Consider the following 19,463-nt stretch of genomic DNA (forward strand, 5'->3'; position numbering starts at 1 on the left):
CGTACTCTGAACCTGTGCCTGTGCCCTCGACTATGCCTACGCCCGCTCCCTTGGTACCTTTGCCTGTCTCTGCCTGGCCCGGTTTTGACCACAGCCCGCCCGACCACGATTAAGCTATTCCCTTGTCTGTACTCTAATAAAGCATCGCAATTCTGCGATTGGATCTTACCACTCTGTCCGAGTATTCATTACAGTTATGCTCCTGCATAAGGTAAGTCTGAATACCAACTACTGAGAAGTGGTTAGGAAAGGTGTGTGCAGGAAAGGAGTACATTTGTCTGAATTTGGGCCCTAAGAGAAGAGGGAGGAGAGAAGAAGCGAGGCTGATTATTGTCCTGATGTTCAGCCTTATTGGAATTTGATTATTGTCCAGCCAGATGTAAATGATAACAACACATCATATCAGAGGTTCTCTTACTCCTCCTCTCTCTCTGTCTTACACAAGCACACATGCACGTATGCACACACACACACACACACACACACACTATTTGCCTCCCTCTGCTCTTATTGTAGCTCTATGACTGTGGCTAATGGTACATTCCCAGCTCCTAGCCGTGTGATTGGTACATTCCTAGCTCCTAGCTGTGTGATTGGTTCATTCCTAGCTCCTAGCCGTGTGATTGGTACATTCCTAGCTCCTAGCCTTGTGATTGGTACATTCCTAGCTCCTAGCCGTGTGATTGGTACATTTCCAGCTCTTAGCCATGTGATTGGTACATTTCCAGCTCTTAGCCATGTGATTGGTACATCCTCATCTCTTAGCCGTGCTGAAGCCTCTCTGTCTCCACAGCCAGATCAGTCAGCCTGCAGGCAGCATCTCTACCCTTTCAGACAGCCAGTGTGGGGGAGAACGTTGCTACCGTGCTTCTGTGTGTGAGAGTGTGTGTGTATAATACTGTATGTGGGCATGACTGTGTGTGTGTGAGTTAGTGGTTTAAGCAGCCTCTTAGGATGAGCGGCAGAGGGAGACAGACAGTGCTGTGATTGAGAGTTGGCAACATCGCCTCTCTTTGCCTGTCCTCAGCCCATCCTGCCCTCCTCTCCTTTTCCTCTGGCTCTGATCTACAACACCACTGGGATGTCTTCTCCAGGATCCATGGACGGCAGCCAGAGGAATAGCTGTAGGTACCCACCATAGATATACATACAGTATATATACATATAATACAGCGCTCTAATTCTACGTCTATGGTACTGACACCCGCTTGTATTGGTTTATTTATTTGATTTATTTTTTGTTTTGTTTTTTGTTTGTGTCATGATGTCTACATGCTAAGGTATAGTGGACTAGCAGATGTTGATCCATGCATGATTATTAGATAGTTGTAATATTTCTGGATATGTTTCTTCTCTTTCCTGGTAGACTTTTTTTATCTGGCTTTCTTTTAAATTTTTTATCTGAACTTTGATCATGGTCACAAAAATGTAGTAATTTTTTAGTTTCAAAAGTGTATGGAATTCATATCAACATTATTTGATGTCAAACATTTGGAGTGAGGAGGATAAGATGCAAGCCTTCAACCACAACTGAACACATACAGTAATACTAAGATACACACACACACACACACACACACACACACACACACACACACACACATACAGGAGATGAGAGAATGAAAGCTTTTTATTGCTTTCATTATTATTGAACCCCCCACTTACCTCCTCCTTCTGCCCTTCTATTCATCCATTCCCCTCCTCCACCACTCCCTCCTCCACCTCGTCAACTCCCTTCTCCCTATCCCTTTCCATCCACCCATCCATCCATCCATCCCCCTTTGTATGTCTCAGGACAAGAAAAAGATGGGACAGGACAGAGCTAAGAAAGGACAGGACAGGATAGAACAGGACAGGACAGGAAACAGATGGGAGAGGACAGAGGTAGGACAGGACAGGAAAAAGATAGGACAGGACAGGAAAAAGATGGGACAGGACAGAGAACAGAACAGGAAAAAGATGGGACAGGACATAGATAGGACAGGGCAGTATAGAACAGGACAGGAGGAAAGGACAGGACATTGAACATTGGTCTCTGTAATCTATTGAAAAGCTACACAATAACAGTGCTGTAGAGGAGAGGGAACATTAGTTGGTGGCTCTGAATAGCCATCTATGATGAAAGCCAGAGGGAACCAACAACATTAGCAAAGCCAAAGAGAGAAAATGAAAGAAGAAGGAATTAAAGGTTGCCCCCAAAGCATTGTTTACTGTGTGTTTGTGTGTATGGGGCGGCGGCGCAATTGGCCCAGCGTCGTCCAGGGTAGGGGAGGGAATGGCCGGCAGGGATGTAGCTCAGTTGGTAGAGCATGGCGTTTGCAGCGCCAAGGTTGTGGGTTCGATTCCCATGGGGGGCCAGTATGAAAAATTAAAAAAGAATGTATGCACTCACTAACTGTAAGTCGCTCTGGATAAGAGCGTCTGCTAAATGACTAAAATGTAATGTGTGTGTGTGTGGTTTGTTTTTTACTATCCTTGTGGGTACCAGAAGTCCTCACAAAACAAGGAAAATTGGGGACATTTCGTTGGTCCCCACTTGGAAAAATGCTATTTTAGGCTTAGGGGTTATGTTTAGGGTTAGGTTTAGTTTTAGGGTTAGGGGTTGGGGTTAAGGTTAAGGTTAGGTTAAAGGGTTAGGGAAAATAGGATTTTGAATGGGAATACTTTTTTGGGTCCCCACAAGGATAGTAAAACAAACATGTGTGTGTGTGTAATGTATTTTGTAACAACTATGTTATTACTGTAGTAATTTCAGTGTTACTACCCAGGTATAACATAAATGTTATGTAATGAGTTACTGCAGTCTGGGGTGTTGCAGCCTATTTGACAGATGTTGGCACACCTGGTGAATGGCATGATGTCTACACTGGGTTGGCACTATGTCTACACTGGGTTAGGGTTAGGGATGGTTAACCCAGAAATAAAGTCCCATGTAATTGGTCAGCTGCTCAATTAAGTTCTGGGTCCATACGTATTAAGAGAAGAGACGAAAAGATGCTAGAACGAGGAGCAGAACTGGGAAACAAAGAGCTCCACCCTCTCTCTTCGCAAGTTCATTTCCCCTTACGAAATTTGAAAGATATTAACACCTGCGAAATCGTGATTTGTCAATTAACCAGTGACAAAAAAAAAAAAAAAAAAACGGAACTACTGCTTCTCGTTATCCCACGCATCCCATTCCTTCCCATCAGATTCTACGGTACCAGTTATGCGTACGTAGATCTGTACACAAGATATTAACACTGGGATGACATGACATCATCTTATCGTTCATCATCTTCTAAAAGACTGTTGTAGAACCATATTGCCTCTTGCTTCGACAGGGCTTTCCATAAATCATTTATCATAACTTGTGTGTGAGCTTTTTCTCCAGTGAACATAGTAAAGTACAATATCATCTGAAAAACCACATGCAAGGTTTTGGAATATTCATACACAGAGAAGCTCTAATCTACTGTAGTAGGCATGCTTGGTTAGGGAGGAGACTCCCACAGAGTCTGTGTTTACACAAGCAGCCCAATTCTATTTAAAAAAACATATTTTTTCCAATTTTGTGATATCCAATTGGTAGTTACAGTCTTGTCCAATCGCTGCAATTCCCGTACGGGGAAGCGGGAGAGGCAAAGGTCGAGATCCATGCATCGTCCAAAACACGACCCTGCCAAGCCGCACTGCTTCTTGACACACTGCTTGCTTAACCCGGAAGCCAGCCGCACCAATGGATCGGAGGAAACACCGTACAACTGGTGACCGTGTCAGCGTGCATGCGCCCGGCCCGCCACAGGAGCCGCTAGAGCGCGATCGGACAAGGACATACCATCCGGCCAAACCCTCCCCTAACCCGGACGACGCTGGGCCAATTGTGCGCCGCCTCATGGGTCTGTAGTGACGCCTCAAGTACACCACTGGTAATATTCCACTGTTTCCAACTCCTTAGTCTGTTACATCTCCTTGCACTGCAACATATTGCAATGTTTCACCTCCTCCTAAGTAAGCATTTCACTGTTTGTTTGTTCACAAAAAAATGTGACAAAGCATCAGACCACTGCGCCACTCTGGAGGCCCTTCCAAGCAGCCCAATTCTGATATTTTTTCACTAATTGGTCTTTTGACCAATCAGATCAGCTCTGGAAAATATCTGATGTAAAAATATCTAATGTGATTGGTCAAAAGACCAATTAGTGGAAAAAAGATCAGAATTGGGCTGCCTGTGTAAACGCAGCCAGAGAGGTATTGTGTCAGTAAGGAAGGATCAAATCAAATTTGTCACATGCTTCCTAATTGGAATATGTTGCAGTGTAAGGAGTTGTAACAGACTAAGGAGTTGGAAACAATGGAATATTACCAGTGATGTACTGTGTGGTACTACTTTGTGCTGGTTGCTTGGTTACTTGCTGATTTGGCAGTGATGTTCCCTGCTCATGGTTCTTTCTCCCACTCAGGGTTAGTGGTGATTGTCCATCGGCCTTGAGAATGCTGCAAGAAGGAGGAGGAGGAGAAGGAGGAGGAGGAAGAGGTCCATCTTGCACAATCTATTCTATTTTGTATACATCTGGCCCTTCATTGGACACTGTGTTAACAAACCTCCAAACGAGCTTCAATGCCATACAACAATCCTTCAGTAGCCTTCAACTGCTCTTAAACACTAGTAAAACTAAATGCATGCTTTTCAATCGAACGCTGCTAGCACCCGCCCACCCGACTAGAATCACCACTCTCGACGGGTCTGACCTAGAGTATGTGGACAACTACAAATATCTAGGTGTCTGGTTAGACTGTAAACTCAACTTCCAGACTCACATAAAGAATCTCCAATCCAAAGTTAAATCTAGAATCGGCTTCCTATTTCGCAACAAAGCCTCCTTCACTCATGCTGCCAAACATGCCCTCGTAAAACTGACTATCCTACCGATCCTTGACTTCGGCGATGTCATTTACAAAATAGCCTCCAACACTCTACTCAGCAAATTGGATGTAGTCTATCACAGTGCCATCCGTTTTGTCTCCAAAGCCCCATACACTACCCACCACTGTGACCTGTACGCTCTTGTTGGCTGGTCCTCACTACATGTTCGTCGTCAAACCCACTGGCTCCAGGCCATCTATAAATCACTGCTAGGCAAATCCCCGCCCTATCTTAGCTCATTGGTCACCATAGCAGCACCCACCCGTAGTCTGCGCTCCAGCAGGTATATCTCACTGGTCATTCCCAAAGCCAACACCTCCTTTGGCCGCCATTCCTTCCAGTTCTCTGCTGCCAATGACTGGAACGAATTGCAAAAATCTCTGAAGCTGGAGACTCTTATCTCCCCCAATAACTTTAAGCATCAGTTGTCAGAGCACCTTACCGATCACTGCACCTGTACACAGCCCATCTGAAATTAGCCCACCCAACTACCTCATCCCTATATTGTTATTTAATTTGCTCTTTTGCACCCCAGTATCTCTATTTGCACATAATCTCTTGCACATCTAGCATTCCAGTGTTAATACTATTGTAATTATTCTGCACTATAGCCCATTTATTGCCTTACCTCCATAACTTGCTACATTTGCACACACTGTATATATATTTTCTGTTGTATTTTCTGACTTTATGTTTTTTTTCTTTACCCCATATGTAACTCTGTGTTGTTTTTATTGCACTACTTTGCTTTATCTTGGCCAGGTCGCAGTTGTAAATGAGAACCTGTTCTCAACTGGCTTACCTGGTTAAATAAAGGTGAAATAAAAAATAAAAAAAAACAATCTATTCATTGTCCATAAATGTGTTTAAAATAGGAGTTACTATGAGATAAACCATCACTGGAGGCTATGAAATTATATGTGTTGGTCACAGGAATAAGCCATCATTGGTTTACAGTTGCCTCATTGGTTTAAATTAGTGCGCTGACATAGAACACTAACAGTTCCAGCAATGAAGTGAGTAAGCGGTTCAAAATGAACATTAGATAGTTTAATGGCAGTGAATGCTTAGTGCTCTAGTAGATATAGTGCTTGGTAGATATAATGCTTAGTGCTCTAATATATATAGTGTTTGGTAGATATAATGCTTAGTGCTCTAGTAGATATAGTGCTTGGTAGATATAATGCTTAGTGCTCTAATATATTTAGTGTTTGGTAGATATAATGCTTAGTGCTCTAGTAGATATAGTGTTTGGTAGATATAATGCTTAGTGCTCTAATATATATAGTGTTTGGTAGATATAATGCTTAGTGCTCTAATAGAGTGTTGTTAATTTGGCTCTGCCAGCTCTCTCTCTAGGATGTTGAGTGGGCCTGACAGCAGTAGAGTGACTCAGTTTGCCCCCAGGTTCCCACTCCTACGCTCTTCTTGTCTGCACAAACCAAAGTAGAATGCAGATAGCCTGGGCACTGTCTTCCCATGAGTATTGTAGTGGAAACTCCTCTGTGTGTGTGTGTGTGTGTGTGTGTGTGTGTGTTTGCTTTGCCATAATCATTATAGCACATGGACGCTGGATGCAAATGAAGCTATTAAACAAAGCAAACAAAGACAGAGTGGTCTTGTCGTTCTGGCGCCCCCCTCATAGTCATTAATCAGTTCACTTTGTCATGAGCATCTCACCATCAGTTCACTTTGTCATGAGGCACTCGATAAATGAATTGAATGAATCCTGTGTGCCACACAAGCACAGATGAGCATGTTGCTATCCCTAATCCTAATCCTAGCTTCATATCCACATCCCAGTTCAACGCTAACCCTAGCTTCAACCCTAACCCTAACCTTTAGCCTAATCCTAACCCTAGGTTCATGTCCACATCCCGGTTCAACCCTAACCCCAGTCTCAACCACAACCCTAACACTAGGTTCATGTCCACATCCCAGTTCAACCCTAACTTCAACCCTAACCCTAACCTTTAGCCTAATCCTAACACTAGCTTCATGTCCACATCCCTGTTCTACCCTAACCCTAGTCTCAACCACAACCCTAACCCTAGCTTGCCATACAACACTCCTTCCGTAGCCTCCAACTGCTCTTAAACGCTAGTAAAACTAAATGTGTGCTCTTCAATTGAACGCTGCTTGCACCCACCCGCCCGACTAGAATCACTACTCTCTGCGGGTCTGACTTAGAATATGTGGACAACTACAAATACCTAGGTTAGACCATAAACTCTCCTTCCAGACTCACATTAAGCATCTCCAATCCAAAGTTAAATCTAGAATCGGCTTCCTATTTCGCAACAAAGCCTCCTTCACTCATTTACATTTAAGTCATTTAGCTCTTATCCAGAGTGACTTACTCATGCTGCCAAACATGCCCTCGTAAAACTGACTATCCTACCGATCCTTGACTTTGGCGATGTCATTTACAAAATAGCTTCCAACACTCTACTCAGCAAATCGGATGTAGTCTATCACAGTGCCATCCGTTTTGTCACCAAAGCCCCATATGCTACCCACCATTGTGACCTGTACGCTCTCGTTGGCTGGCCCTCACTACATATTCATCGCCAAACCCACTGGCTCCAGGTCATCTATAAATCACTGCTAGGCAAATCCCTGCCTTATCTTAGCTCATTGGTCACCATAGCAACACCCACACGTAGTATGCACTCCAGGAGGTATATCTCACTGGTCATCCCCAAAGCCAACACCTCCTTTGGCCGCCATTCCTTCCAGTTCTCTGCTGCCAATGACTGGAACGAACTGCAAAAATATCTGAAGCTGGAGACTCTTATCTCCCTCACTAACTTTAAGCATCAGTTGTCTGTCACGATCGTTCATGAACGAGAAGGACCAAGGCGCAGCGTGATATGCATTCATATTTATTTACGTACTGAACACACGACAAAACAACAAACGAAACGTGAAGTCCAAGGTAGACAAATAACATACCTCACACGGAACAAGATCCCACAACTAACAGGTGCCAAAAGGCTGCCTAAGTATGGTCCCCAATCAGAGACAACGAGCAACAGCTGCCTCTGATTGGGAACCACTCAGGCCAACATAGATCTATACATACTAGATCTAACCATAGAAAATCGACATAGCAAACACAACACAGAAAATACACACCCTGACTCAACAAATACAAGTCCTCAGAGTCAGGGCTCCGGTGGATCGAGCCGCTGACCGGAGCTGGATCAGGCACCGGTGGAGCAGACTGCTCTGGCTCCAGAGTGGAGCCGCTGACCGGAGCATGACTTAGGCAGCCTTTTGGCACCTGTTAGTTGTGGGATCTTGTTCCGTGTGAGGTATGTTATTTGTCTACCTTGGACTTCACGTTTCGTTTGTTGTTTTGTCGTGTGTTCAGTACGTAAATAAATATGAATGCATATCACGCTGCGCCTTGGTCCTTCTCGTTCATGAACAAGATCCCACAACTAACAGGTGCCAAAAGGCTGCCTAAGTATGGTCCCCAATCAGAGACAACGAGCAACAGCTGCCTCTGATTGGGAACCACTCAGGCCAACATAGATCTATACATACTAGATCTAACCATAGAAAATCGACATAGCAAACACAACACAGAAAATACACACCCTGACTCAACAAATACAAGTCCTCAGAGTCAGGGCGTGACAGTACCCCCAAAGGTGCGGACTCCGACCGCGCCACATAAACATAACAGGGTAGGATCCGGCTCCGGGCGTGACCACCACTTACTCTCCACCTCCCTGTTGCGCCCCTGGTCTGGTCTGGACCTCGGCGCGCTGCTTCCCCTCTCCTTCCTCCCACGACGTACCAAGCCCTGTCTGGACCCTGGTGTGGGAGACCCCGAACCTGGAGAGGGGCTGACGTCTGGATCTGGACTAGAACCGCTGTCTGGAGCTGGACCCGACGACGGTGGATCGAGCCGCTGACCGGAGCTGGATCAGGCACCGGTGGAGCAGACTGCTCTGGCTCCAGAGTGGAGCCGCTGACCGGAGCTGGACTGGACCCCGGTGGAGCGGATTGCTCTGGCTCCAGAGGGGATCCGCTGACCGGAGTTGGACCGGACCCCGGTGGAGCGGATTGCTCTGGCTCCAGAGTGGAGCAGCTGACCGGTGCCGGACCAGGCACCGGTGGAACAGGCACGGGCCGTGCCGGACTGGACACACGCACCACTGGCTTGATGCAGGAAGCAGGAACAGGCCGGGCCGGGCTGGCGACGCGCACCACTGGCTTGGTGCGAGGGGCAGGAACAGGCCGGGCCGGGCTGGCGACGCACACCACTGCCTTGGTGCGACGGACAGGAACAGGCCGGACCGGGCTGGCGACGCGCACCACTGGCTTGGTGCGAGGGACAGGAACAGACCGGGCTGGCGACGCGCACCACTGGCTTTGTGCGAGGGGCAGGAACAGGCCGGGCCGGGCTGGCGACGCGCACCACTGGCTTGGTGCGAGGGACAGGAACAGGCAGGGCCGGGCTGGCGACGCGCACCACAGGTTTGGTGCGAGGGACAGGAACAGGCCAGACCGGGCTGGCGACGCGCACCACTGGCTTAGTGCGGGGAGCAGGAACAGGCCGGACCGGGCTGGCGACGCGCACCACTGGCTTAGTGCGGGGAGCAGGAACGGGTCGGGCCGTACTGGGAACACGCACCACTGGCTTAGTGCGGGGAGCAGGAACGGGCCGGACCGTACTGGGAACACACACCACTGGCTTAGTGCGGGGAGCAGGAACGGGTCGGGCCGTACTGGGAACACGCACCACTGGCTTAGTGCGGGGAGCAGGAACGGGCCGGACCGTACTGGGAACACACACCACTGGCCTTGTGTGGGAAGTAGGAATGGGTCGGGCCGTACTGGGAACACGCACCACTGGCTTAGTGCGGGGATCAGGAACGGGCCGGACCGGACTTGGGACACGCACCACTTGCTTGGTGTAAGGAGCGGGACTGGGTTCCCTTATAAACCCCCGCTCCTTCTGCTGCCTAACCAGCTCCTCTCGCCATGCCTCTACACTCTCCTTCTCCCTTATAGCCTCCTGTAGCTCCTCCCTCTGACCAAATAACTCCTGCTCCCTCTGAACCAATATCCCCTGTAACCTGGTGGCCTCCTCTCCTAACCTGCAGAATCGCCCTGTCGCTGCCTCCTGCTGCCTCGTCGTCCACACCGTGTGCCCCCCAATTTTTTTTTCTTTGGGTTGCCTCTCGGGTCTCCGTCGTCGCCACTGTTGGCGCCGTTCGCGTTGCCGCTGCTCCTCTCTATATCGCGCCTCCACTGTCTCCTCCCAAGGACGGCGATCCATCCCGGCCTGAATCTCCTCCCAAGTCCAGGATCCCTTCCCGTCCAGGATCTCCTCCCAGGTCCAGGCTGTCTGCTCCTGGACACGCTGCTTGGTCCTATTTTGGTGGGATCTTCTGTCACGATCGTTCATGAACGAGAAGGACCAAGGCGCAGCGTGATATGCATTCAGATTTATTTACGTACTGAACACACGACAAAACAACAAACGAAACGTGAAGTCCAAGGTAGACAAATAACATACGGCCTATTTATTGCCTTACCTCCATAACTTACTACATTTGCACACACTGTATATAGATTTTCTATTGTGTTTTTGACTGTATGTTTTGTTTATCCCATGTGTAACTCTTGTGTTGTTGTTGTTTTTATCACACTGCTTTGCTTTATCTTGGCCAGGTCGCAGTTGTAAATGAGAAATTCTCAACTGGCTTACCTGGTTAAATAAAGGTGAAATAAAATAAATAAATAAAAATTCATGCCCACATCCCAGTTTAAACCTAACCCTCAACCATAACCCTAACCCTAACACTAGCTTCATGTCCACATCCCAGTTCAACCCTAACCCTCAAACCTAACCCTAGCTTCATGTCCACATCCCGGTTCAGCATTAACCCTAGCGTCAACCACGACCCTAACCTTAACCCAAGCTTTATGTCCACATCCCGGTTCAACCCTAGCCTCAATCACTAACCATAACCCGTACGAACTCTCCACTACTGTTTACTGTCCTTTACTGCTAACTCTCCACTATTAACAGCGTGAGTTATTTTCATGTTGGCTACTGCCTTGCTGGAAATCTGAACACTTGAGAGAAAGATGCCTGCAATCTAAAAGTAACATTGCATAAATGCACTGCTACAACTGTCAAGAATGTGAGCTTCATCAGGCCAGCAGTTTTTTCTTTGAGTGAAAATCTGCCTTTTAACCAGGCATAACAAATTAATCTCAGAGTAGACAATCCATTAATTATTTGTATTTTTAATCTAATAATAGACAATAATTTGAGCTGATGCGTTTCAGAAGAATAAGGGGGGAAATTGTCAGCATTGTACTATATTGTGAATAATGTGTCCTGATGAATGGTGTTTATTGCTAATCTGTTGCCTCTGTGGTGGGATGTGCTTGCATTAGCCTACTTTCCGCTATTGGGCTGGACAAGGAAACTCGATTGTGTAGTCTGGCAACATTCTAAATGGAGCGCTGCAATCAGATAATGATGTCCAGTTTCATAGAGGCCCAGCCAAAACCCTCTCACAGAATACTAACATAATTTTTCTGCTTATATTCTTTATCAGTGAACCTTGGTCATCCATTCTGATTACAACCCATTAAGAGTTGTTATGCAGTAATAGTAATATGCACACACCTCTGTTTGTTGGTGTGGGTGGAATATGTTGGGATGGAATACTAATGTCTATAAATGCAGATTTTTTCATCAGTCAACATAAAAATATCTTATTTGATAGCATATACGGTGACTAACATGATCAATCAATCAAGTGTATTTATAAAGCCCATTTTACATCAGCAGATGTCACAAAGTGCATGTTCAGAAACCCATCCTAAAAATCCAAACAGCAAGCAATGCAGATGTAGAAGCAGGATAGGAAAAACTCCTTAGAAAGGCAGGAACTTAGAAAGAAACCTAGAGAGGAACCAGGCTCTGAGGGGTGGCCAATCCTCTTCTGGCTGTGCTGGGGGGAGATTATAAGAGTACATGGCCATTAAGGCCATATCGTTCTTCAAGATGTTCAAACGTTCATAGATGACCAGCAGGGTAAAATAATAATCACAGTGGTTGTAGAGGGTGCAACAGGTCAGCACCTCAGGAGTAAATGTCAGTTGGCTTTTAATAGCCGAGCATTCAGAGGTCGAGACAGCATGTGTGGTAGAGAGAGAGAGAGAGAGAGAGAGAGGGAGGGAGAGAGAGAGAGAGAGAGGGAGAGGGAGAGAGTGGGTCGAAAACAGCAGGTCCGGGACATGATTCAATCCTCTTGGCACAGTACATATGACTGATTTCATATTTACAACATGCGTGCAATTTTATTATGTCAAGTCGAGTGGAGACACATTCTACAAGTGCAGAATATCTTTATTTCTCAGGGTTAACAAAGTTGGAGCCAACTAACCACAGTAAGGAAACACACTGGAGTCCCTTAGGAACCCCACTACCTTTAATTCATCCTCAAACAAAGCACAACACACACATGTATGCACGTACACAAGCACACATACACGCATGCATGCAAAAACAAACACATAAGAAAATCACAGACACTCAAATACTGTACACACACACACCAACCACACTCAGCAGCACACATACAAAGAAAAAGAGTGGAAGGGCAACAGTGAGTGATGGAGAGAAAGAGGGGTAGCGAAAGAAAGAAAGGGGGAGAGAGATTGGGGATAGCTGCTGATAATGGGCACGTCAACTGTACCCTCTCTCTTTCTTTCTCCCTTTCGTGTCTTAGATCGTTCTTATATAACGGACTCTCCCTGTCTGAGAGAAACAGTCAGCAGAAGTGACACTGTGTCGTCTAAATCCCCAGGCTCTGTCATCATCCAGACAAACAGAGATGGTCAAAAACGTGATTTTCTTGTGTTTGATATATATTTCCACACTATGAGGTTGGAATAATACTGTGAAATTTAGAAAATTATAATGCCCTTTTAATGTATGAGCTGTTTGAAAAGACTGCCTGAAATGTTAGCCTGTTTTGGTGGGATGGAGTTTTGGCCTGCCTGGTGACTAGACCAATACGAAAGAGAGTTCCAAACCTCTCTGTCAATAACAGCTAGTTTTCAGTTTTCCCCTTCCCGCTCAGACCACTCCCGGAAAGTCCTAGCAAAATTCTTGTTTGAGACATTTTTCTTTTTTAAGAAGCTATTTTTGTTTATTTTTGACCATTTTAATTGAAAACAATCACAGAAAGGTACTTCATTTTTACCCAGAAATGATTTGCTATTGAGATAGAAATGGCTGCATTGGACCTTTAAATGAAAAATTTAAATATCTCGGCCCTGTGTAGCGGAGAAGGTGCCACCCCAGGTGAAGGACGCGGAGCCTGCCCAGGTGAAGTTAAAGGAGGTGGATCCTCCCCAGGTGAAGCCAAAGGAGGTGGAGCCTGGCCAGTTTAAGATGAAGGAGGCGGAGCCTGCCCCGGTGAATCTGAAGGAGAGGCAGAAGTTCTTTGAAGAGGCATTCCAGCAAGACATGGATCAGTACCTGTCCACCAGCTGCCTGCAAATCACTGAGAGGAGAGGTGAGAGACCCACCTTAACGCCTTATTATCATCTTCAATGGAGAAGTATGGTCACAGTGACAGATGGCGTGTGTGTGTACTGGTGCATTTCCAATTAGGATTTAACCCAGTGTTTTACCCAAAAGGTTCAGACTTTTTTGTTTCGATCTACACGGGCCAGAACCCGTGTTTTTACTGGGCCATGGCTCCGGCGGACCTGCACCTTCTCACAAAATAACAGATTTGAATGATGCAGACGTTGTTGATTCTGCTCGCCACAAGTCTTTAGTGTCACACTGTTGATGTAAACACAATAACAGCTTCATTAGCATAAAACACTGGCGACCCACTGGTGTGGGGGTAAGTCTCATTGGAAAAACACTATTTGTGTGTGCGTGCATGTGTGGGTGTGGCTGGCTAATAACAGCTCCCTCTCTCTTTACTCTGCCCCACTCTGCTGCCCTGCCCTGCTCTCCTCGTATCCTTGAGGTACGCCGTCTCAGCTGTCAATCATCCCTCACAGTGCACTGTGTGTTTGTAACGCATGCACCACATGATCATAACACCGGTGTTACAACAGATTCTGTTTTGTTGCCTTACAACCTGGAATTAAAATGGATTTTGGGGGGTTTGTATCATTTGATTTACACAACATGCCTACCACTTTGAAGATGCAAAATATTTTTTTTTGTGAAACAAACAAGAAATAAGACAAAAAAACAGAAAACTTGAGCATGCATAATTATTCACCCCCCCCCCAAAGTCAAAACTTTGTAGAGCCACCTTTTGCAGCAATTACAGCTGCAAGTCTCTTGGGGTATGTCTCTATAAGCTTGGCACATCTAGCCACTTACCCATTCTTCAAGGCAAAACTGCTCCAGTTCCTTCAAGTTGGATGGGTTCCGCTGGTGTACAGCAATCTTTAAGTCATACCACAGATTCTCAATTGGATTGAGATCTGGGCTTTGACTAGGCCATTCCAAGACATATACAGTGAGGGAAAAAAGTATTTGATCCCCTGCTGATTTTGTACGTTTGCCCACTGACAAAGACATGATCAGTCTATAATTTTAATGGTAGGTTTGTTTGAACAGTGAGAGACAGAATAACAACAAACAAATCCAGAAAAACGCATGTAAAAAATGTTATCAATTGATTTACATTTTAATGAGGGAAATAATTATTTGACCCCTCTGCAAAACTTGACTTAGTACTTGGTGGCAAAACCCTTGTTGGCAATCACAGAGGTCAGACGTTTCTTGTAGTTGGCCACCAGGTTTGCACACATCTCAGGAGGAATTTTGTCCGACTCCTCTTTGCAGAACTTCTCCAAGTCATTAAGGTTTCGACGCTGACGTTTGGCAACTCGAACCTTCAGCTCCCTCCACAGATTTTCTATGGGATTAAGGTCTGGAGACTGGCTAGGCCACTCCAGGATCTTAATGTGCTTCTTCTTGAGCCACTCCTTTGTTGCCTTGGCCTGTGTTTTGGGTCATTGTCATGCTGGAATACCCATCCACGACCCATTTTCAATGCCCTGGCTGAGGGAAGGAGGTTCTCACCCACGATTTGACAGTACATGGCCCCGTCCATCGTCCATTTGATGCGGTAAGTTGTCCTGTCCCCTTAGCAGAAAAACACCCACAAAGCATAATGTTTCCACCTCCATGTTTGACGGTGGGGATGGTGTTCTTGGGGTCATCGGCAGCATTCCTCCTCCTCCAAACACGGCGAGTTGAGTTGATGCCAAAGAGCTCGATTTTGGTCTCATCTGACCACAACACTTTCACCCAGTTCTCCTCTGAATCATTCAGATGTTAATTGGCAAACTTCAGACGGCCCTGTATATGTGCTTTCTTGAGCAGGGGGACCTTGCGGGCGCTGCAGGATTTCAGTCCTTCACGGCATAGTGTGTTACCAATTGTTTTTTTGGTGACTATGGCCCCAGCTGCCTTGAGATCATTGACAAGATCCCCCCGTGTAGTTCTGGGCTGATTCCTCACCGTTCTCATGATCATTGCAACTCAACGAAGTGAGATCTTGCATGGAGCCCCAGGCCGAGGGAGATTGACAGTTCTTTTGTGTTCCTTCCATTTGCGAATAATCACACCAACTGTTGTCACCTTCTCACCAAGCTGCTTGGCGATGGTCTTGTAGCCCATTCCAGCCTTGTGTAGGTCTACAATCTTGTCCCTGACATCCTTGGAGAGCTCTTTGGTCTTGGCCATGGTGGAGAGTTTGGAATCTGATTGATTGATTGCTTCTGTGGACAGGTGTCTTTTATACAGGTAACAAGCTGAGATTAGGAGCACTCCCTTTAAGAGTGTGTTCCTAATCTCAGCTCGTTACCTGTATAAAAGACACCTGGGAGCCAGAAATCTTTCAGATTGAGAGGGGGTCAAATACTTATGTCCCTCATTAAAATGCAAATTAATTTATAAAATGTTTGACATGCGTTTTTCTGGATTTTTGTTGTTGTTATTCTATCTCTCACTGTTCAAATAAACCTACCATTAAAATTATAGACGGATAATTTCTTTGTCAGTGGGCAAACGTACAAAATCAGCAGGGGATCAAATACTTTTTCCCCTCACTGTAAATGTTTCCCCTTAAACCACTCGAGTGTTGCTTTAGCAGTATGCTTAGGGTTATTGTCCTGCTGGAAAGTGAACCTCCGTCCCAGTCTCAAATCTCTGGAAGACTGAAACAGGTTTCCCTCAAGAATTTCCCTGTATTTAGTGCCATCCATCATTCCTTCAATTCTGACCAGTTTCCCAGTCCCTGCCGATGAAAAACATCCCTACAGCAAGATGCTGCCACCACCATGCTTCACTGTGGGGATGGTGTTCTCGGGGTGATGAGAGGTGTTGCCCCCTGTAGCTCAGTTGGTAGAGCATGGTGCTTGCAATGCCAGGGTTGTGGGTTCATTTCCCACGGGGGGCCAGTATGAAAATGTATGCACTCACTAACTGTAAGTCGCTCTGGATAAGAGCGTCTGCTAAATGACTAAAATGTTAAAAAAAATTGGGTTTGCGCCAGACATAGCGGTTTCCTTGATGGCCAAAAAGCTCAATTTTAGTCTCATCTGACCAGAGTACCTTCTTCCATATGTTTGGGGAGTCTCCCACCTGCCTTTTGGCGAACACCAAACGTGTTTGCTTATTTTTTTCTTTAAGCAATGGCTTTTTTCTGGCCACTCTTCCATAAAGCCCAGCTCTGTGGCGTGTACGGCTTAAAGTGGTCCTATGGACAGATACTCCAATCTCCGCTGTGGAGCTTTGCAGCTCCTTCAGGGTTATCTTTGGTCTCTTTGTTGCCTCTCTGATTAATGCCCTCCTTGCCTGGTCTGTGAATTTAGGTGGGCAGCCCTCTCTTGGCAGGTTTGTTGTGGTGCCATATTCTTTCCATTTTTTAATAATGGATTTAATGGTGCTCTGTGGGATGTTCAAAGTTTCTGATATTTTTTTATAACCCAACCCTGATCTGTACTTCTCCACAACTTTGTCCCTGACCTGTTTGGAGCGCTCCTTGATCTTCATCTTATTTAGGGGCTTCATAGCAAAGGGGGTGAATAAATATGCATGCACCGCTTTTCCGTTATTTATTTATTAGAATTTTTTTAAACAAGTTATTTTTTTCATTTCACTTCACCAATTTGGACTATTTTCTGTATGTCCATTACATGAAATCCAAATAAAAATCAATTTAAATTACAGGTTGTAATGCAACAAAATAGGAAAAACGCCAAGGGGGATGCAAGGCACTGTATCTTGAAACATTTCAGGGTTTATGGCAAGTCAGTGAGGATAGATTAAAAAAATTATTCTGATTAAGCGCAGTTCTTTTGACGTAACATGATTTCTTGAAGGTTGTGTTTGAATAATCTGAAGGTTTGGGAGGGTTTTGTAGTGAGCAGGCGCTGACTCTGCGGTTTCTGTTCATTCAGATTTAGCCACTTCCACCCCCAGAAGAATAGTCAGTTATAAGACTTTGTTGTGGGTTCAAATATATTTGTTGTTGTTGTTGCCAAGAGTAGTTAGATGGTTTGGGCTTTTTATTTCTTCCTTAGTGTGTTTGAGAGTTTTAAAACAAAAAGCCTTCAAGGCTCTTCCTGGACTCAGCTCCTTGCCGTTGCATTCTGGGTGATGAAGTTTTGTATGCGTTGGTGACTAACACCTGTGTCTTGCTGCTCAGGGCCAATAGGCAGCTTTTCATCCATGGAGGTGAACATAGACATGCTGGAGCAGATGGACCTGATGGACATGTCCGACCATGAGAGCCTTGACGTCTTCCTCCACTCTGGGGGTGAGGACAACCGCGCTGCCTCGCCCATGCTGGGTATGACACACAGACCCAGACACACATGTAAACAGACATGCACAGTAAACAGCAACTTCATACTTTGATTAATTCTCGGGCACTGCACAAAACATACATCCTCTGTCTCTCAGGTCCAGACGTGGAGTCGTTAACCACAGAGATCACACTGCAGGTTCCCACCCAGGCTGAGCTAAGACACAAGCTGTCCTCCCTCTCCTCCACCTGCAATGACAGCCAGAACACCGAGGCCAGGGAGGATGAAGGGGGTAGGGTGGACCGCAGCCACTGTCCTGTTGGGGTACAATCATACGAGGCAGAGGTTCCCCTCAACACGTTCCTAGCAGGGAGGCCACCGCTCCAGCCACTGCCACTGCCCCCAACCAGAAACCAGACACTTAAACACTGAGGACAACAGCTCACAGGCCACATAAGGACCAGGGTAGGAGCTAAGACACTGAGCGAACTGAAATCCTGAGAGGATGGGACCGAAGACATTGAACGGACCAAAACCCTGCGACTATGCACTGTAGGCATGGAGGAAGAGATGCATCATTTATGTTTACTGTATTTTCATCCATTTAGTAAATAAATAATTCCATGTTGAACATTGTGTGGTTACAGTACCATTACCCTCAAATCTCTTGAGTTGGTAATAAACATTTCACCCCTTGTACTGCCATTTCTCATACTGATCCCTTATACTATTTCAGAATGAAATGAAACTGTAATAGAATTACCGTTTCATAGTCCCCCTCCACTAGAGTCTTGATTTATAACCCAGCCTGAACACTTTGAACACAAGGTGCTGACAGGTGGAACCGCAGACTAGCGCTGCGTACATTCAGGGTTTATTTTCTTTACTAGAGGCCATTATTGCACACCTACATACAGTACCAGTCAAAAGTTTGGACAGACCTACTCATTCCAAGGATTTTTCTTTATTTTTACTATTTTCTACATTGTAGAATAATAGTGAAGACATCAAAACTATGAAATAACACATATGGAATCATGTAGTCACACAAAAAGTGTTAAACAAATCAAAATATATTTTATATTTCTAGTGCAGTCGCAAAAACCATCAAGCGCTATGATGAAACTGGCTCTCATGAGGACTGCCACAGGAAAGGAAGACCCAAAGTTACCTCTGCTGCAGAGGATAAGTTCATTAGAGTTAACTGCACCTCAGATTGCAGCCCAAATAAATGCTTCACAGAGTTCAAGTAACAGACATCTCAACATCAACTGTTCAGAGGAGACCGCATGAATCAGGCTTTCATGGTCGAATTGCTGCAAAGAAACCACTACTAAAGGACACCAATAAGAAGAGGCATGCTTGGGCCAAGAAACACGAGCAATAGACATTACACCGGTGGAAATCTGTCCTTTGGTCTGATGAGTCCAAATTTGAGGTTTTTGGTTCCAACTGCCGTGTCTTGTGAAAGACAGAGTAGGTGAACGGATGATCTCCGCATGTGTGGTTCCCACCGTGAAGCATGGAGGAGGTAGTGTGATTGTGCTTTGCTGGTGACCCTGTCAGTGATTTATTTAGAATTCAAGGTACACTTAACCAGCATGGCTACCACAGCATTCTGCAGCGATACGCCATCCCATCTGGTTTGCACTTAGTGGGACTATCATTTGTTTTTCAACAGGACAACGACCCAAAACACACCTCCAGGCTGTGTAAAGGCTAT

General features: G+C 45.7%; 1 protein-coding gene across 2 annotated transcripts; it reads left to right on the forward strand.

Moving 5' to 3' along the window:
• Window positions 1-806: 806 nt before the first annotated feature.
• LOC121585591 (dysbindin-like) lies at window positions 807-18,342 on the forward strand. Of its 2 annotated transcripts, none has more exons than XM_041901913.1 (4): window positions 807-1,124; window positions 13,234-13,467; window positions 17,641-17,784; window positions 17,898-18,342. In XM_041901913.1, exons 1-4 carry the CDS (start codon window positions 1,082-1,084, stop codon window positions 18,170-18,172), a joined length of 696 nt encoding a protein of 231 aa, XP_041757847.1. In that variant the 5' UTR covers window positions 807-1,081; the 3' UTR covers window positions 18,173-18,342. The 2 variants fall into 2 exon arrangements, with proteins under 2 accessions (XP_041757847.1, XP_041757849.1); XM_041901915.1 differs by having other exon boundaries at window positions 17,650-17,784.
• Window positions 18,343-19,463: the final 1,121 nt, after the last annotated feature.

The sequence above is a fragment of the Coregonus clupeaformis genome, chromosome 17 (genome assembly GCF_020615455.1).
Source record: "Coregonus clupeaformis isolate EN_2021a chromosome 17, ASM2061545v1, whole genome shotgun sequence".
NCBI classification, from domain to species: Eukaryota; Metazoa; Chordata; class Actinopteri; order Salmoniformes; family Salmonidae; genus Coregonus; species Coregonus clupeaformis.

Excerpts from the sequence above, each read along its gene's own strand:
- LOC121585591 (XM_041901913.1), top strand. The coding sequence starts at position 1,082 with ATGTCTTCTCCAGGATCCATGGACGGCAGCCAGAGGAATAGCT. Across the intron at positions 1,125-13,233 it reads CGGCAGCCAGAGGAATAGCT|CGGAGAAGGTGCCACCCCAG; the intron begins GTAGGTACCCAC and ends GGCCCTGTGTAG. Across the intron at positions 17,785-17,897 it reads CGCTGCCTCGCCCATGCTGG|GTCCAGACGTGGAGTCGTTA; the intron begins GTATGACACACA and ends TCTGTCTCTCAG.